This window comes from Phaseolus vulgaris, chromosome 5 (genome assembly GCF_000499845.2).
Source record: "Phaseolus vulgaris cultivar G19833 chromosome 5, P. vulgaris v2.0, whole genome shotgun sequence".
In the NCBI taxonomy this organism is placed as follows: domain Eukaryota; kingdom Viridiplantae; phylum Streptophyta; class Magnoliopsida; order Fabales; family Fabaceae; genus Phaseolus; species Phaseolus vulgaris.
The window spans coordinates 31810077-31823216 of NC_023755.2; the positions used below are offsets into that span (position 1 = coordinate 31810077).

Genomic DNA, 13140 nt, shown 5'->3' on the forward strand with positions numbered 1-13140 from the left:
TCTTTCAAGCATGGATGGATCCTCAACTTCAGGTGAATTGTTCTGATAAAAACAGTGACCATTAGGATGAACACCTCCACAAAAATCACACCTGATTGATTGACTTTGGTTTTGAGATGAATGAACAACATATAATTGTTGGGGCAATTTAGCCATTTGTGCAGTTAGTTGCTCAATCTGCTGTGTCAGAATCTTATTTTTAGCCAAGAGTGCATATTCTAACAACCCTTTATTCTGAAGATCTTGTCCATCATGTTGGGCTTTATAATCAGTTGATGCCAATGCATCAATAATTATTGTCGCTTGTTCTACATCAAGGGCCATCATTGTGCCACCAGTTGTAGCATCTAGGAGCATCTTTATGTCAGATCTGAGACCATTCAGGAATATGCTCAGTTGAACAATATCTTCAAACCCATGATTTGGGCATTTTCTCAATATCATCTTAAATCTTTCCCATGTATCACAAAAGACTTCATTTGCTCCTTGTCTGAACATAGAGATTTCAGACTTTGCTTTGATGTAGCGAGAAATTGGAAAAAATCTTTGCAAAAAATTTTCCTCTACATCCTTCCAGCTAGTGAGGCTTTGATTTGGAAGTGATTTGAGTCATTCCTTAGCCTTTCCTGCCAATGAAAAAGAAAACAAGCGCATATAAACATTTTCAAGATCACCTGATTGAAAACCCATTGTTCCTACCAATTCATAAAATGTATCCAAATGTGAATATGGATCCTCATGTTCTATTGCTGTAAATTGATAGGCACTGATGAGAGTGAGAAAATCGGGATTTATTTCCAAGGCCTTGGTAGTAGTAGGTATTGCAATACTAGAAAAATGTCTTGGTCCTTGGTACATGACATAATCTCCAAGTGTCTTCTTAGTAGGTGGTGCTTGTTGTTCTATCATGTTGTTTTCTTCCTAAAACATATTAGTAGAGTAAAAGAGTAAAGAGGGTGAGAGAAAGGATTAGCAAGAAGAGAGAGAGATTGAGAGAACTTTAGTATTTGAGATTCTGATTTACATGTAGAGCAGCCTGGGTATTAATAGTACCCAGTGCAGTATGGAATACAAGTGAACAGTTAGGACTGTTATAAATAGTTATTATTGTTATACCTAATATCCCCCCCTTAAATTGATGGTTTAGGATACACCATTAATTTATGTGAGAAGGCTGAAAAAGGGCCAACACTTAAAGGTTTCGTGAAAACATCCGCGATCTGTAAAGTGGCAGGGACATGTAGAAGGTGCAGTTGCTTTTGTTGAATAGCATCACGAACAAAATGGAGGTCAAGCTCAAAATGCTTGGTCTTGGAGTGCATAATAGGATTGGATGCAAGAAGAACAACGCCAAGGTTATCCGAGCGAATGGTGGGTAGCGTAGGAGGAAGACGAAGTTCAGTGAGCAGATTCTGGATCCATTTGAGTTCAGCAAGCGTAGCAGCAATGCTGCGATATTCTGCTTCAGTGGAGCTGCGAGAAACAACCTTTTGTTTCTTTGAAAGCCAAGCAATAGGATTCGAGCCGAGAAAGACAACAAGGTCGGAGGTGGATTTCCTGTCATCAGGATCAGAACCCCAATCAGCATCAGCAAAGGCATTGAGAGTGAGTTGAGAAGGGCGCCGAAGATGAAGACCATGAGTGGTAGTGCCAGCTAGGTAACGAAGAATACGTTTAACAGCATTCCAGTGGTGATGTTGAGGGTTGTTCATGAACTGACATGCTTTGTTGACGCTATAGGCGAGTTCAGGACGAGTGATGAGCATATATTTATTCACACACAATAGCCTTAATCATAGATTATTGGACTATAATAATAAATAAATCCATTGTTTTAATTAATATTCTTATAATTGGGTTTATTTGGGCCTTAACTATTATTATTGTTAATTTTGTCTTTTTAGAGTAAATTATCCAGAGGAAGCATCTACCTTTGTGAATGGGCCAAATATGCAAAAGTCCAAGTTGCTTCTTGAACCAAAACAGAAAAAATATTCTGAGGAGAAGAAAGAGAAAATAAAATCTACAAGATTCCAGAAACAGAATTGGAAGCAAATCTTCTGCAAAATAAAAAGAATTATGGAAAGTAAAACTGTTTACAAAATCTAAACTGCAATATTTTCCCAAGATCTTTGGAGCAGAAAAGCCTATAAAAGGACACAAGCATCAAGGAGAAAAGAGAGAGCTTCATAGGGTTTTCTTAGTTTATTTTCTTCTTAGTAATTCTTTTGTTTTGCCTCCGCATGGAAGGCTAAACCTTTTTGGTTGATTCTTTTGTAATTCCCCATTGAGTTCTGAGGTTTTGTTCGATAAAAGCTTCGATTTTTAATTCTCTATAGCAGTTGTTTTTATTGTCTAATCTCCTGGAAAACTGGTTTTTGTGAGAGGTTGTACTTGAACGCATGATTGAGAGTCTTCCTTATCTTAAACTTTGGTTTCTTAGTTAGTTTGCATTGTTCTAATTAATTTCTTGGGCGCATGATTCAAGGGAGAGGAGGTAAGCATTCCCATGGAGTATACGCATGGAACAAAGTGGGTATTGATTAAACCAGTGGACGCATGCTTTACTGGTGAGTTTCAGTTGAATCAGATCGGCGCATGTTCAATCTGGTTTAGCTCTGTTGGAGGATTGAGAAAAGATTAATCTTTAGAGAACCTGTGAAGAATTCAATGGTGGAAGAACTAGGGATCAACCGCTTTTTATTTGCTATTTTAATCTCTTTTATATTTTTTGCACAACTATCTCAAACCCCCTTTTTATCTTTATTGTTATTGCTAACTTTTATTGTCTGCAGATAGATTTTAAACCCTGATCAACTGATTTTACTATTGGATTCGTTGGGAGACGACTTGGGGACATTTGTCCACAATTATACTATCATCTCTATAGTGTTAGACAAGTCTACGTTAGAATCATATTAATTTGACAGCAAAACGACAATTATCAACGAGTGATGAGGATATATTGAAGAGAGCCTACCACTGAGCGATAGAATGAAGGATCATCAACAACAGTGGTAGAGTCTATTGTTAGACGAGTAGTGGAGAGCATAGGTGTTGGTTGAGGCTTGGAAGAGAGCATGTTGGTTTTACGAAGGAGATCCTGAATGTATTTAGTTTGAGATAGATGTAAGCCGCCATCCAACGTCCAAGTGGCTTCAATCCCGAGAAAGTAATGAAGAGTCCCAAGGTCCTTTAGGGCAAAGTGCTGACTGAGTGAGTGAATAAGACGCTGAATGGCACTGTTAGGGTTCCCTGTGATTAGTATGTCATCAACATAGATTAGGACAAAGAGAGTAATATTGTTGTGGAAGTGAAGGAAAAGAGAGGTGTCACTTTTAGTAGGATGAAAACCAAGAGAAAGCAAAGTGGTACTTAGCTTGTGAAACCAGGATCTAGGTGCTTGCTTCAACCCATAAAGAGCTTTGGTAAGTTTGCAGACAGTGTTGGAGTCACCAGTTTCAAAACCAGGAGGTTGACTCATGTAGACAGATTCCTCAAGGTCACCATACAAAAAGGCGTTATTAATATCAATTTGATTGACAGACCAGTTTAGTTGAAGGGCTAGAGTAAGTATAATACGGATGGTGACAGACTTTATCACAGGACTGAATGTTTCAAAATAGTCAAAACCATATTGCTGATGAAAACCTTTGGCGACGCGGCGAGCTTTATTGTGCTAAAATGAGCCATCAGCATTGTATTTTATTTTGAAAATCCATTTGCAGCCAATGGTTTGAACTCCAGGAGGAAGGGTAGTGAGAATCCAAGTGTTGTTTGTGTTTAGAGCAACAAGTTCTTCTTGCATGGCAGCAAGCCATTGGGGAAGCTGTAAGGCCTCTTTGGTGGATTTTGGGAGAGGCAACACAGGGACAGCAATGAAAGCACTTGGACCAAGTAAGGCAGCCTTCGCACGTGTAAGCATAGGGTGAGTGTTGTGAGGAGCAGAATGTTGTGGGGGTGAAACCGTGGAAGACAAATCAGAGTGAGAAGATGTGGATGCAGAGGAAGCAGGTTGGTCATGTGAAGAGGCAGGGGCGATGGGTTGTGAGGCAGGAAGAGCTAGTTGTGACACAGAGAAAGTTGGTTGCTGAAAAACAGTTAAACTAGGTGAAGCATCGAAGGGGCTATTTGTGGGTGGAGAGACAGAAGAAAAAGGGTTAGAAGAATCAACATAGGGAAAAACAGATTCATTAAAGGTAACATGGCGAGTAATATACATACGCCCAGAGGGAGAGAGACACATGTAGCCTTTGTGATTGGATGCATAGCCAAGAAACACACACAAAGAAGAACGAAAACTCATTTTATGTTTATTATATGGGCGAAGCAAAGGATAACAAGCACATCCAAAAGTTTTATAAAAAATATAATCAGGGTGTGTGTTAAACAACAAATAGTATGGGCTTTGATTATTTAAAACAGGTGTGGGTAAAACATTGATAATGGATACAGCATCAGTGAAAGCGTAGCCCCAGAAATGCATGGGTAATTTAGAGCAAGCAAGTAAAGTCAAACCAATATCAACAATATGTCTATGCTTGCGTTCCACAGAACCATTCTGTTCATGAGTGTGAGGGCAAGTTAGACGGTGAGATATGCCATTGGATAGCAAAAAGGATTTAAAACAGAGAAATTATTTTGCATTATCAGTCTGAATGCTTAACAAAGGCAAACCAATCTGTTTTTCAACATATATTTTGAAAGATTTAAAATCAGTGAGAGCTTGTGATTTAGCATGAATTAAATAGAACCAAACATATCTAGTGTAAGCATCCACAAAAGAGATATAATAAGGAGCACCATTAGTGGCAGGGGTAGCCGATGGCCCCAAATGTCAATGAAAACAAGTTGTAAAGGTTTAGAGTATATAGTTTGAGAGGCTTTAAAAGGAAGCTGATGGGACTTGCCAACAACACAGGATTCACAAAATTCATGTTTAGCAGTAAAGGGTATATTACACATCTTCATTATTTGATGAATCACTCTTGGTTGGGCATGACCAAACCGGGAGTGCCACAAATGATAAGTAGAAGAGCCAGCAGAGAGTGCAGTATTGTAAGCAGAGTATGATGCAGTTTGAACTAGATTGGGAAACACATAAAGACCATCTTTAAACTTGCCTTGGATTAGGATTTTGTTGGTTCCCTGACGTTTAACAAGGCAAACATCAGCATGAAACTCAAAGAAAACATTATTATCACGGGCGAACCTGGAAACACTTAATAGATTTTTAGAAATAGTAGGAACATGCAGAAGGTGGTGTAAAGAGAAGGTATGATGAGTATTAATATCTGTAAAAGTTGCAGAACCAATAGAAGTAATAGGAAGCTGGAAACCATTACCTATAGCCACCTTTTCTGAACCTGTGTAGGGAGTTGTTGTGGAAAGATTGGTGCCATGAGCAGTGAGATGATGAGAAGCACCGCTATCAGGGTACCAAAGGGGATCATGGAGATTTTTGGGAGTCCCGAGGATCGAAGGTTCATCATCACAAAAAAATGAAGGAAAATGAGCAGTATTAGCAGTAACTTGAGATGGAGTGGAAGAATCAAACCTATGCCAACAGTGAAGGGCAGTATGCCCATATTTTCCACAGATTTGACATTGAACCCGAGAAGAGGAAGCAGTAGAAGATATCTTGGGGAAATTCTTGGATGATTGAAAGCGGGGTTTAGAGTAGAACCGTTGTTTGGCGTGACCAGAGGGGCGGAAAAAGGAGGAAGAATGTGTAGAACTGGAGTTGTAGGGAGAGAAGGAGGATGGGACAGAAGCAACATTTGCCTGCAGAATGTGATCAACATATTGTTTGTTTCGTTCAATACGATTTTCTTGAGCAAGAAGCAGTGCTTCATTGTCTGCAACCGTGTAAGGGTCAAGACGGGATGTGATAGAGGTTATAAAGGAGTCGTATTCTTCAGACAGCCCATCAAGAACAGCTTCAATGTGATCTTCGGTAGAGATGGGACAACCCACAACAGCCAATTGATCTACAGTTTTCTTGATATCAAGAAGGTAGGTAGAGATGGAGCGGTCCTTCTTGGGTGTACGCAGTTGCTGCTTGTGCTTCTTGATTTGAGCACGGGTTTGGGACGCATAATGGGTTTGGAGCTTTTCCCAGACTTGGGCTGACGTGTCCATGCCAACCATCTGGGTGAGGACACCTGCGGTCATTGATGCCAGTAACCAGGCCAAGATTGCTTGATCTTGACGATCATACTGGATGTATTTGGAATTCACAATTGGAGAAGCGTCTTCTTCGATAGAAATGAGACGTGGAGGAATGCAAGACCCATCCAGAAAATAAAGAAGATCTAAACTGCGAAGAGTGGCATTAACTTGCTGCCGCCAGACAAGGAAGTTTTCTGAGTCCAATTTTAGAGGAATTGGCGTATGAAAGATATGAGGGGGAAGGGCTTCGGGCTTGGCAGAAAAAGTTTCAAAATTTGGTTCGGTGGTAGATGATGAGGCCATTTTTTGCTCTGGATACCATAAAAGAGTAAAGAGGGTGAGAGAAAGGATTAGGAAGAAGAGAGAGAGAGATTGAGAGAACTTTAGTATTTGAGATTCTGATTTACATGTAGAGCAGCCTGGGTATTAATAGTACCCAGTGCAGTATGGAATACAAGTGAACAGTTAGGACTGTTATAAACAGTTATTACTGTTATACCTAATATAGAGAGAAAAAACAGAGAACTTTTTTTTTCTTTAAAAAGAATAAAATAAAATAAAATAAATTTGAAGATAAAAATAAAAACAAAATATGTAAAATAAAATAAATAAATAAAACAAAAAAAACACTACAATGACATTAAGAGAAAAATAACAAAAATATTCAAAAAAAAGAAAAAAGAATATAGATAAAATAAAAACTAAAAACAAAATAAAAGAAAACAATAAAAAACAAAGAAACAACATACTTAAAAATAAAAAATAAATACTAGAAATAAAATAAAAATAAAATAAAATAAAGCTAAAAAAAAAAACTGAAAACTATAATTGTAAACTAACTAACTAATATTCTAACTAACTTACTTACGTAGAAATAAAAATTAAGACTAGTAATAAAATATAATTAAAACAAATAAATAACAGTTACGTAAATCTAAATAAAACTAAGTAAACTAATCCTAAAAAAAACTAAAATAAAATATAATAAAACAAAATCAAAATCAAAAAGTAAAATAAAAATAAATTAAATTAAATAACGTAAAGAGAAGAAAAGAAAATAATATAAAATCAACAACTTTTTTTTTTAAAACAGCAAATCTATACTAAAATCAAATCAAATCTAATTTTAATAAAATAAACAAAATCAAAAAAAATAAAAAAAATAAAATATTTACAATATTTAGGAAATTATACTCAACGAATCAAATCTTTTCCCCGGCAACTGCGCCAAAAACTTGATGACTTATTACGGCAAGTGCACCGCGTTTGTCAGAAGTAATAATTGTCCCTAAGGACATCGATCCCACAATGTATTGAAAGTGGTTGTGTTGGCAATGATCAATAAGAAAACAGACAAAGAATTAGTTGTTTCAATTGGAAAAATAGGGATTAGGTTTCATCTTTCTCACTCTCATGTATTTTGATTAGCATGTCAATATTAAGTTCTTTGATTAAAATTGATGCCGGTATATTCCCTAACTATCGATCCCTCGCGCATAATTATAAGAACAACTTAGAATGAAGCTCAGACTTTTAATAGCAATTAACATTTCAAGTCTATTCCTAGCACTCAAATATGTTAAGTATTGTTGTTTAGGTCCGAACCCTAAAAATACCTCTCGGCACCTAAGGTTGAGCCTCTAGCCCTCTATTTATCCTAGTTTTCTAAGGTTAGGTTGTTTATTGTGTCGCGCGCTAATGGGCTAAATTATAAAACATAAAAAAGGCTCAATCTTTCTTTGCATCTTTTTCCATTCTGGGACCTTCTATCTTTATCTTTTTATTCTCAAATAATTTATCTTTAATCCAAATCTCCAATCTTCCTTATAAATCTGCAATTAACACCAAATTTAGGAATAAAATACTTTTATTCAAATAAAGATCCTAAAAAATGTAAAAAATATAAATTAGGGATTATTTTATATGTAAATTAGCAATAAATCCTCATAAGTGGCTATATTTTAATATGAAATATTACTGAAATTAGACACTTATCAATCTCTTGGACTTAGTCGGAGGGACTCAAAATATAATTATTCTGGAGTAAATCAAGGTCGGAGGGGCTCCAAATATAATTTTCTCTACAGTTAATTAAATATTTTTCAAAGAAAATTTTAATGTAATTTTTCAAGAACTTGTAAATACATATATAAAAAGGCTAGATAATCATTGATGGATAACAATCATAGAAAATAAAATTTAATTTAGTGCAAAAGATTTGAAAAAAAAAATTGGTCTATTCAAAATCACATGTTAATAAAAAAATACAAGTGATTATTTTCAACAACCGAGTCACACATTTTTTCTTTTGTTATATTTCATTTTGTAAATGATATGCATTTCAAAATTATGATTCAACATAAAGTAAACATATACAAGGAACAATGATATTGTACAAAATAAATAAATAAATAAAATAAACACAAATAAAGATCATTGAAACACCGTGTAACTTCTAAAAATATTAATAATTAATAATCATAATTAGAGAGGAAAAATATTTGCTTCACACCTCTATTCATTTTATCTTTAAAAAGTCTTAAATTACCATATAGTTAATCACAAGTTTGTGGAAGTAAGATTAGTTTTACCGGTCTCATAGTGGGCGCCAAATGTTATTGCCGAGTTGAGATATGATGATCAAAGGTGGTCTCTGAGATGATCTCTATGTGACTACAACTTCTTGATGTTTGGAATTAACAAAGGAATGAGGTAGGCTCTACCTATAGATAATACTCCGACGATCAAGTCAGTGAGAGCATACAATTTATCAATATAGTATGCATTGCTTTGAATAATACTTATCTTGCTTTTTTGGGACCATCCTCTATTTATAGAGTTTTTTGGTTTATATTTTCCACTTATCTTTTATCATCATAATAAGATCATAACATATTTAAATAATAAGAAGCACATCTTTTATCTTCCTGCATCAATTATCATATAAGGAATAAAAATCATCACATTTGAATACAAGGTTTTATCAATTAATATTTCATTAGTTTTTCCCTATCTCCATGTAACTGAAAGACAAAAAATCCCTGATATCTGGACCAAATTTTAGGAGATAAACAAGAGACGAGAAACTCATTTCTTTGTCAGACAAATATATCAAGCCTAGTCATATTAACTACTTACTCGACTATATCACATCGATTTTATGCTCGATCAAGATCATATAAGCATATAATAGATATGACCCAGACGATATTGTACCAAATTTTATATTTTTTAAATATAATTCTTGTTGTTTAATTTTTTCATTAACTAGGGTGACATTAGTGTTATATTGTTTTGTCTTATTTATCTCCACATGCTAAGTTAAGAAATGAGAAATTTTGTGGTTAATATAAAATGATATTGCTACCAATAGGTAAAATGTTAAATGATTTTTACTATTTTTAATGTAAAAAAAGGTTGTCATACATCTCTGATGATTTCCATGTCATCACCTACAATAACCAATGTGTTGTTGCCATCACCTACGACAATCAAGGTATTGTTGTCATCACCTACAACGACCAAGGAACTCTCACCTACATTGATGGTGGTGGTGGTGATGATGATGATCCCTTAGTCGCGGTAGGTAAATTTGGTTCAAGTCATTAAAAAGCATGTCAACATCATTATCCACCACATTTTAAGTGAAAACAACAAGAGTCACTTGTCGTTTTACATTAATAACAATATCATTTTATTTTAACCACAAAATCTAACATTTTTAGTGTAGAGACAAGTAAGCAAGATGATGAGATAAAATAATAATCGCATCATGAATAAATTAATATACATAGACTCAACTTTTAAATATAAATTTGAGTAGTGAGTATAAACATGTTTAACAAGAGACTTGAAAATACTAAAAAAAATCTAAAATAAATTTATATATTTGAAAATTCTCAATTTTTTATTTTTTTCATACATACTTATTTAAAACTAAATAATTTTTTTACTCATTTTTCACGTATTTCTTCGTGTTGCTAAGAATTTCGGAAATTTTATATTTATTACACATAAAAATTAATCTAAAAACTAAAAAAAAAATACTATCTTTGTACCGAAGGGTGGGAAGGGTGGGAAGGGTAAAATAGTCATTAAATAAAACCCTAATATTGCTCCCATTTATTCGGTGAGTGTGGTCTTCTTGCATTCGCTGACGATCAGAGGAAGACACGACGCCTCTTTCCAAACCCTTCTTGGGTATTCCTCTTTCCATTTTCACATACTAAGCTACTTCACTTTCCTCTTCCTCTTTAAGATCTGCATTCTCTTATTTTCGATCTATCGCATGTTTTATTACTAACCTTAATAATTCCCTCTTTTTTTGTTTATGTTCTTATAATTTTCGTCAGTTCGTTATGTTCGCTTAGTTAGTAAGCTATCACCATTCATTTCGATTTGAAGTATCAGTGTCTCACACTGAACTTAAAATTGTTCCGAATTTTGTTTCATTTGCTTATGATATTCTTTGTAGATGTAGAATTTATCCGTCTGTATCTGTAGATCTTGGATTCGCAGGTTAAGGGAATGAATCATAGCAGCTATTAGAAAGGACAATAGTCTGTTTGATTTCTATTTTCTTTCAAAAGAAATATTTTTTGAAACAAATTTTAGATCTTGTTAGATTTTGGATGGGATTTGCCGAGTAGCATGAAATTGTGTTGAACACTTTTTAAATCTAAGAAGTGAGAAGGGAATCAACCACACCTGAGTTTTGTTTTTGTTTTTCTTTCTTTTTTTCTGTGACTGCTGATGTGATTTTTGTTTAAATGCGGATAGGTAACCGTTTGAAGTGCAGCGATGGCGGATGGATTGCATTCACGGCATCCATCAGTAGTTCAGAAGTTGTCGGGACAGTCTTACTTTGTGTCCAGGCTTGCTCCTAATCACTCCAGAAACTATTCTACCAGTGGTAGTTACTTCAATGGAGGCTTGCAGTCTTTGGGTTATGCTCCAGTCACAGCACATGCGCCAGCTGAGAAAGGGGTGACTGGATTTTTGGTGGATTTCCTCATGGGAGGAGTGTCAGCTGCCGTGTCCAAGACGGCTGCTGCTCCAATCGAGCGAGTCAAGTTACTCATCCAAAACCAGGATGAAATGCTCAAGAGTGGTCGATTGTCTGAACCATACAAGGGAATTGGCGATTGTTTCTCTCGAACCATGAAGGATGAAGGGGTGATTGCTCTTTGGAGAGGAAACACGGCTAACGTTATCAGATACTTCCCTACTCAGGTGATTTTTCTTTCCTGTGAATTTGGAATGTAGGTAAAATTTGATTTTTTTAATTTTATTTTAAACATGGGACATCTGATATATTGTTCACACTGTGTATGATGTTGTACTTCTGTAGTGTCTCTATTTTCCTTTATTTCACATTTACAAAACTCATACCTATTTATGTGCCATTATATTTTTCCTGGATCTAGGTAGGATAAATATTTTATTTGCACTACACCTCATTAAATCCAGTCGCTCTGCATATTTTTTCTTCACATTGTCTTTCTGCAGTGTTGTTCTATTTTCTGAATTGCTTATGCTTTGTGTGTAAGGATTTTAAAAAATATATAGTCATAGCTCTCTTTAATTTGCATCCCTACTGTTACATTTATTTGATTTTGACGTGAGGGATGCAAATTTATATTTGGCATTTCGCTGTTTGGCCTGCAGTGTCTCTATTTCTTATTTCTGTATCGTTAATGGTTTCTTTTGTTTCTTTTCAGGCTCTGAACTTTGCTTTTAAGGATTATTTCAAGAGGCTTTTCAACTTCAAAAAAGATAAAGATGGCTACTGGAAGTGGTTTGCTGGGAATCTGGCGTCTGGTGGAGCTGCTGGTGCTTCCTCCCTCTTGTTTGTCTATTCATTGGATTATGCTCGAACTCGTCTTGCAAATGATGCCAAGGCTGCAAAGAAGGGTGGTGAGAGGCAGTTCAATGGCTTGGTTGATGTTTACAGGAAAACCATCAAGTCTGATGGTATTGCTGGCCTGTATCGTGGTTTCAACATCTCGTGTGTTGGAATCATAGTGTACCGTGGTCTTTACTTTGGAATGTATGATTCTTTGAAACCAGTTGTCTTGGTTGGTGGATTGCAGGTAAATATAAAATTTGAATTTGAAATCTCGTCTGTTTTACTACCTGGGTATTAACTACTCATCTTCATTTCAGTTTCTTTTGGATTTGTGTTTTTTAGATGTGCCTAACCATATTTGGTTTAAACATTTTCCTAATGATGCTATTCTATATGTTTTTATGTTTACTTACCTTTGTTATCCTTCTTGTTAACAGGATAGTTTCTTTGCAAGTTTTCTTCTGGGATGGGGAATCACAATAGGTGCTGGCTTGGCCTCGTACCCCATTGATACCGTGCGTAGAAGGATGATGATGACATCTGGAGAAGCTGTAAAATACAAGAGTTCTTTGGAAGCATTCAAGATAATTATCGCAAAAGAGGGTACAAAGTCACTCTTCAAAGGTGCCGGTGCAAACATATTACGTGCTGTTGCAGGTGCTGGAGTGCTTGCTGGATATGATAAGCTACAGCTCATCGTGTTGGGAAAGAAATATGGTTCTGGTGGTGGAGGTTAAGACACAGATAATGACGACAATAACGATCTGGGGCAGTGATGTTGTTTCCCCTCTGCATTTGAATAACTTCGATGAGAAATGGTTTTGAATTTTCCCCGAATGTTGGGGCTTTATATTAGTCCTGCAAACTTGAATTTTAGTTGGATATTACATGTGTTAAGCTTATAATTCGTGTAATTTTTTTAGACCTGTTGGTTGATGTAGTTGAAGTCTACTGTTTTATTGTTCATGTTTGTGTGGAAGGTGTTAAGAGCCTTATGAAAGTTGCGTGTCTTTGGCACGTTTAAATTTATTTGCGTTTTTATCTTAATAGTGGTTTTGGTTCTACAAATTTTACAAAATTTGTTGGTCCCATGCATAATCCTGCAGTATTTTCTCGTTTGG

General features: G+C 35.5%; 1 protein-coding gene and 1 pseudogene across 1 annotated transcript; both read left to right on the forward strand.

Moving 5' to 3' along the window:
• The first annotated feature begins 412 nt into the window (after positions 1-412).
• Positions 413-518, forward strand: LOC137836274 (small nucleolar RNA R71; annotated as a pseudogene).
• Positions 519-10227: 9709 nt separating this feature from the next.
• LOC137835451 (ADP,ATP carrier protein 3, mitochondrial-like) lies at positions 10228-13048 on the forward strand. The gene is made up of 4 exons (XM_068643972.1): positions 10228-10371; positions 10951-11403; positions 11892-12263; positions 12457-13048. Exons 2-4 carry the CDS (start codon positions 10972-10974, stop codon positions 12754-12756), a joined length of 1104 nt encoding a protein of 367 aa, XP_068500073.1. The 5' UTR covers positions 10228-10371; positions 10951-10971; the 3' UTR covers positions 12757-13048.
• Positions 13049-13140: the final 92 nt, after the last annotated feature.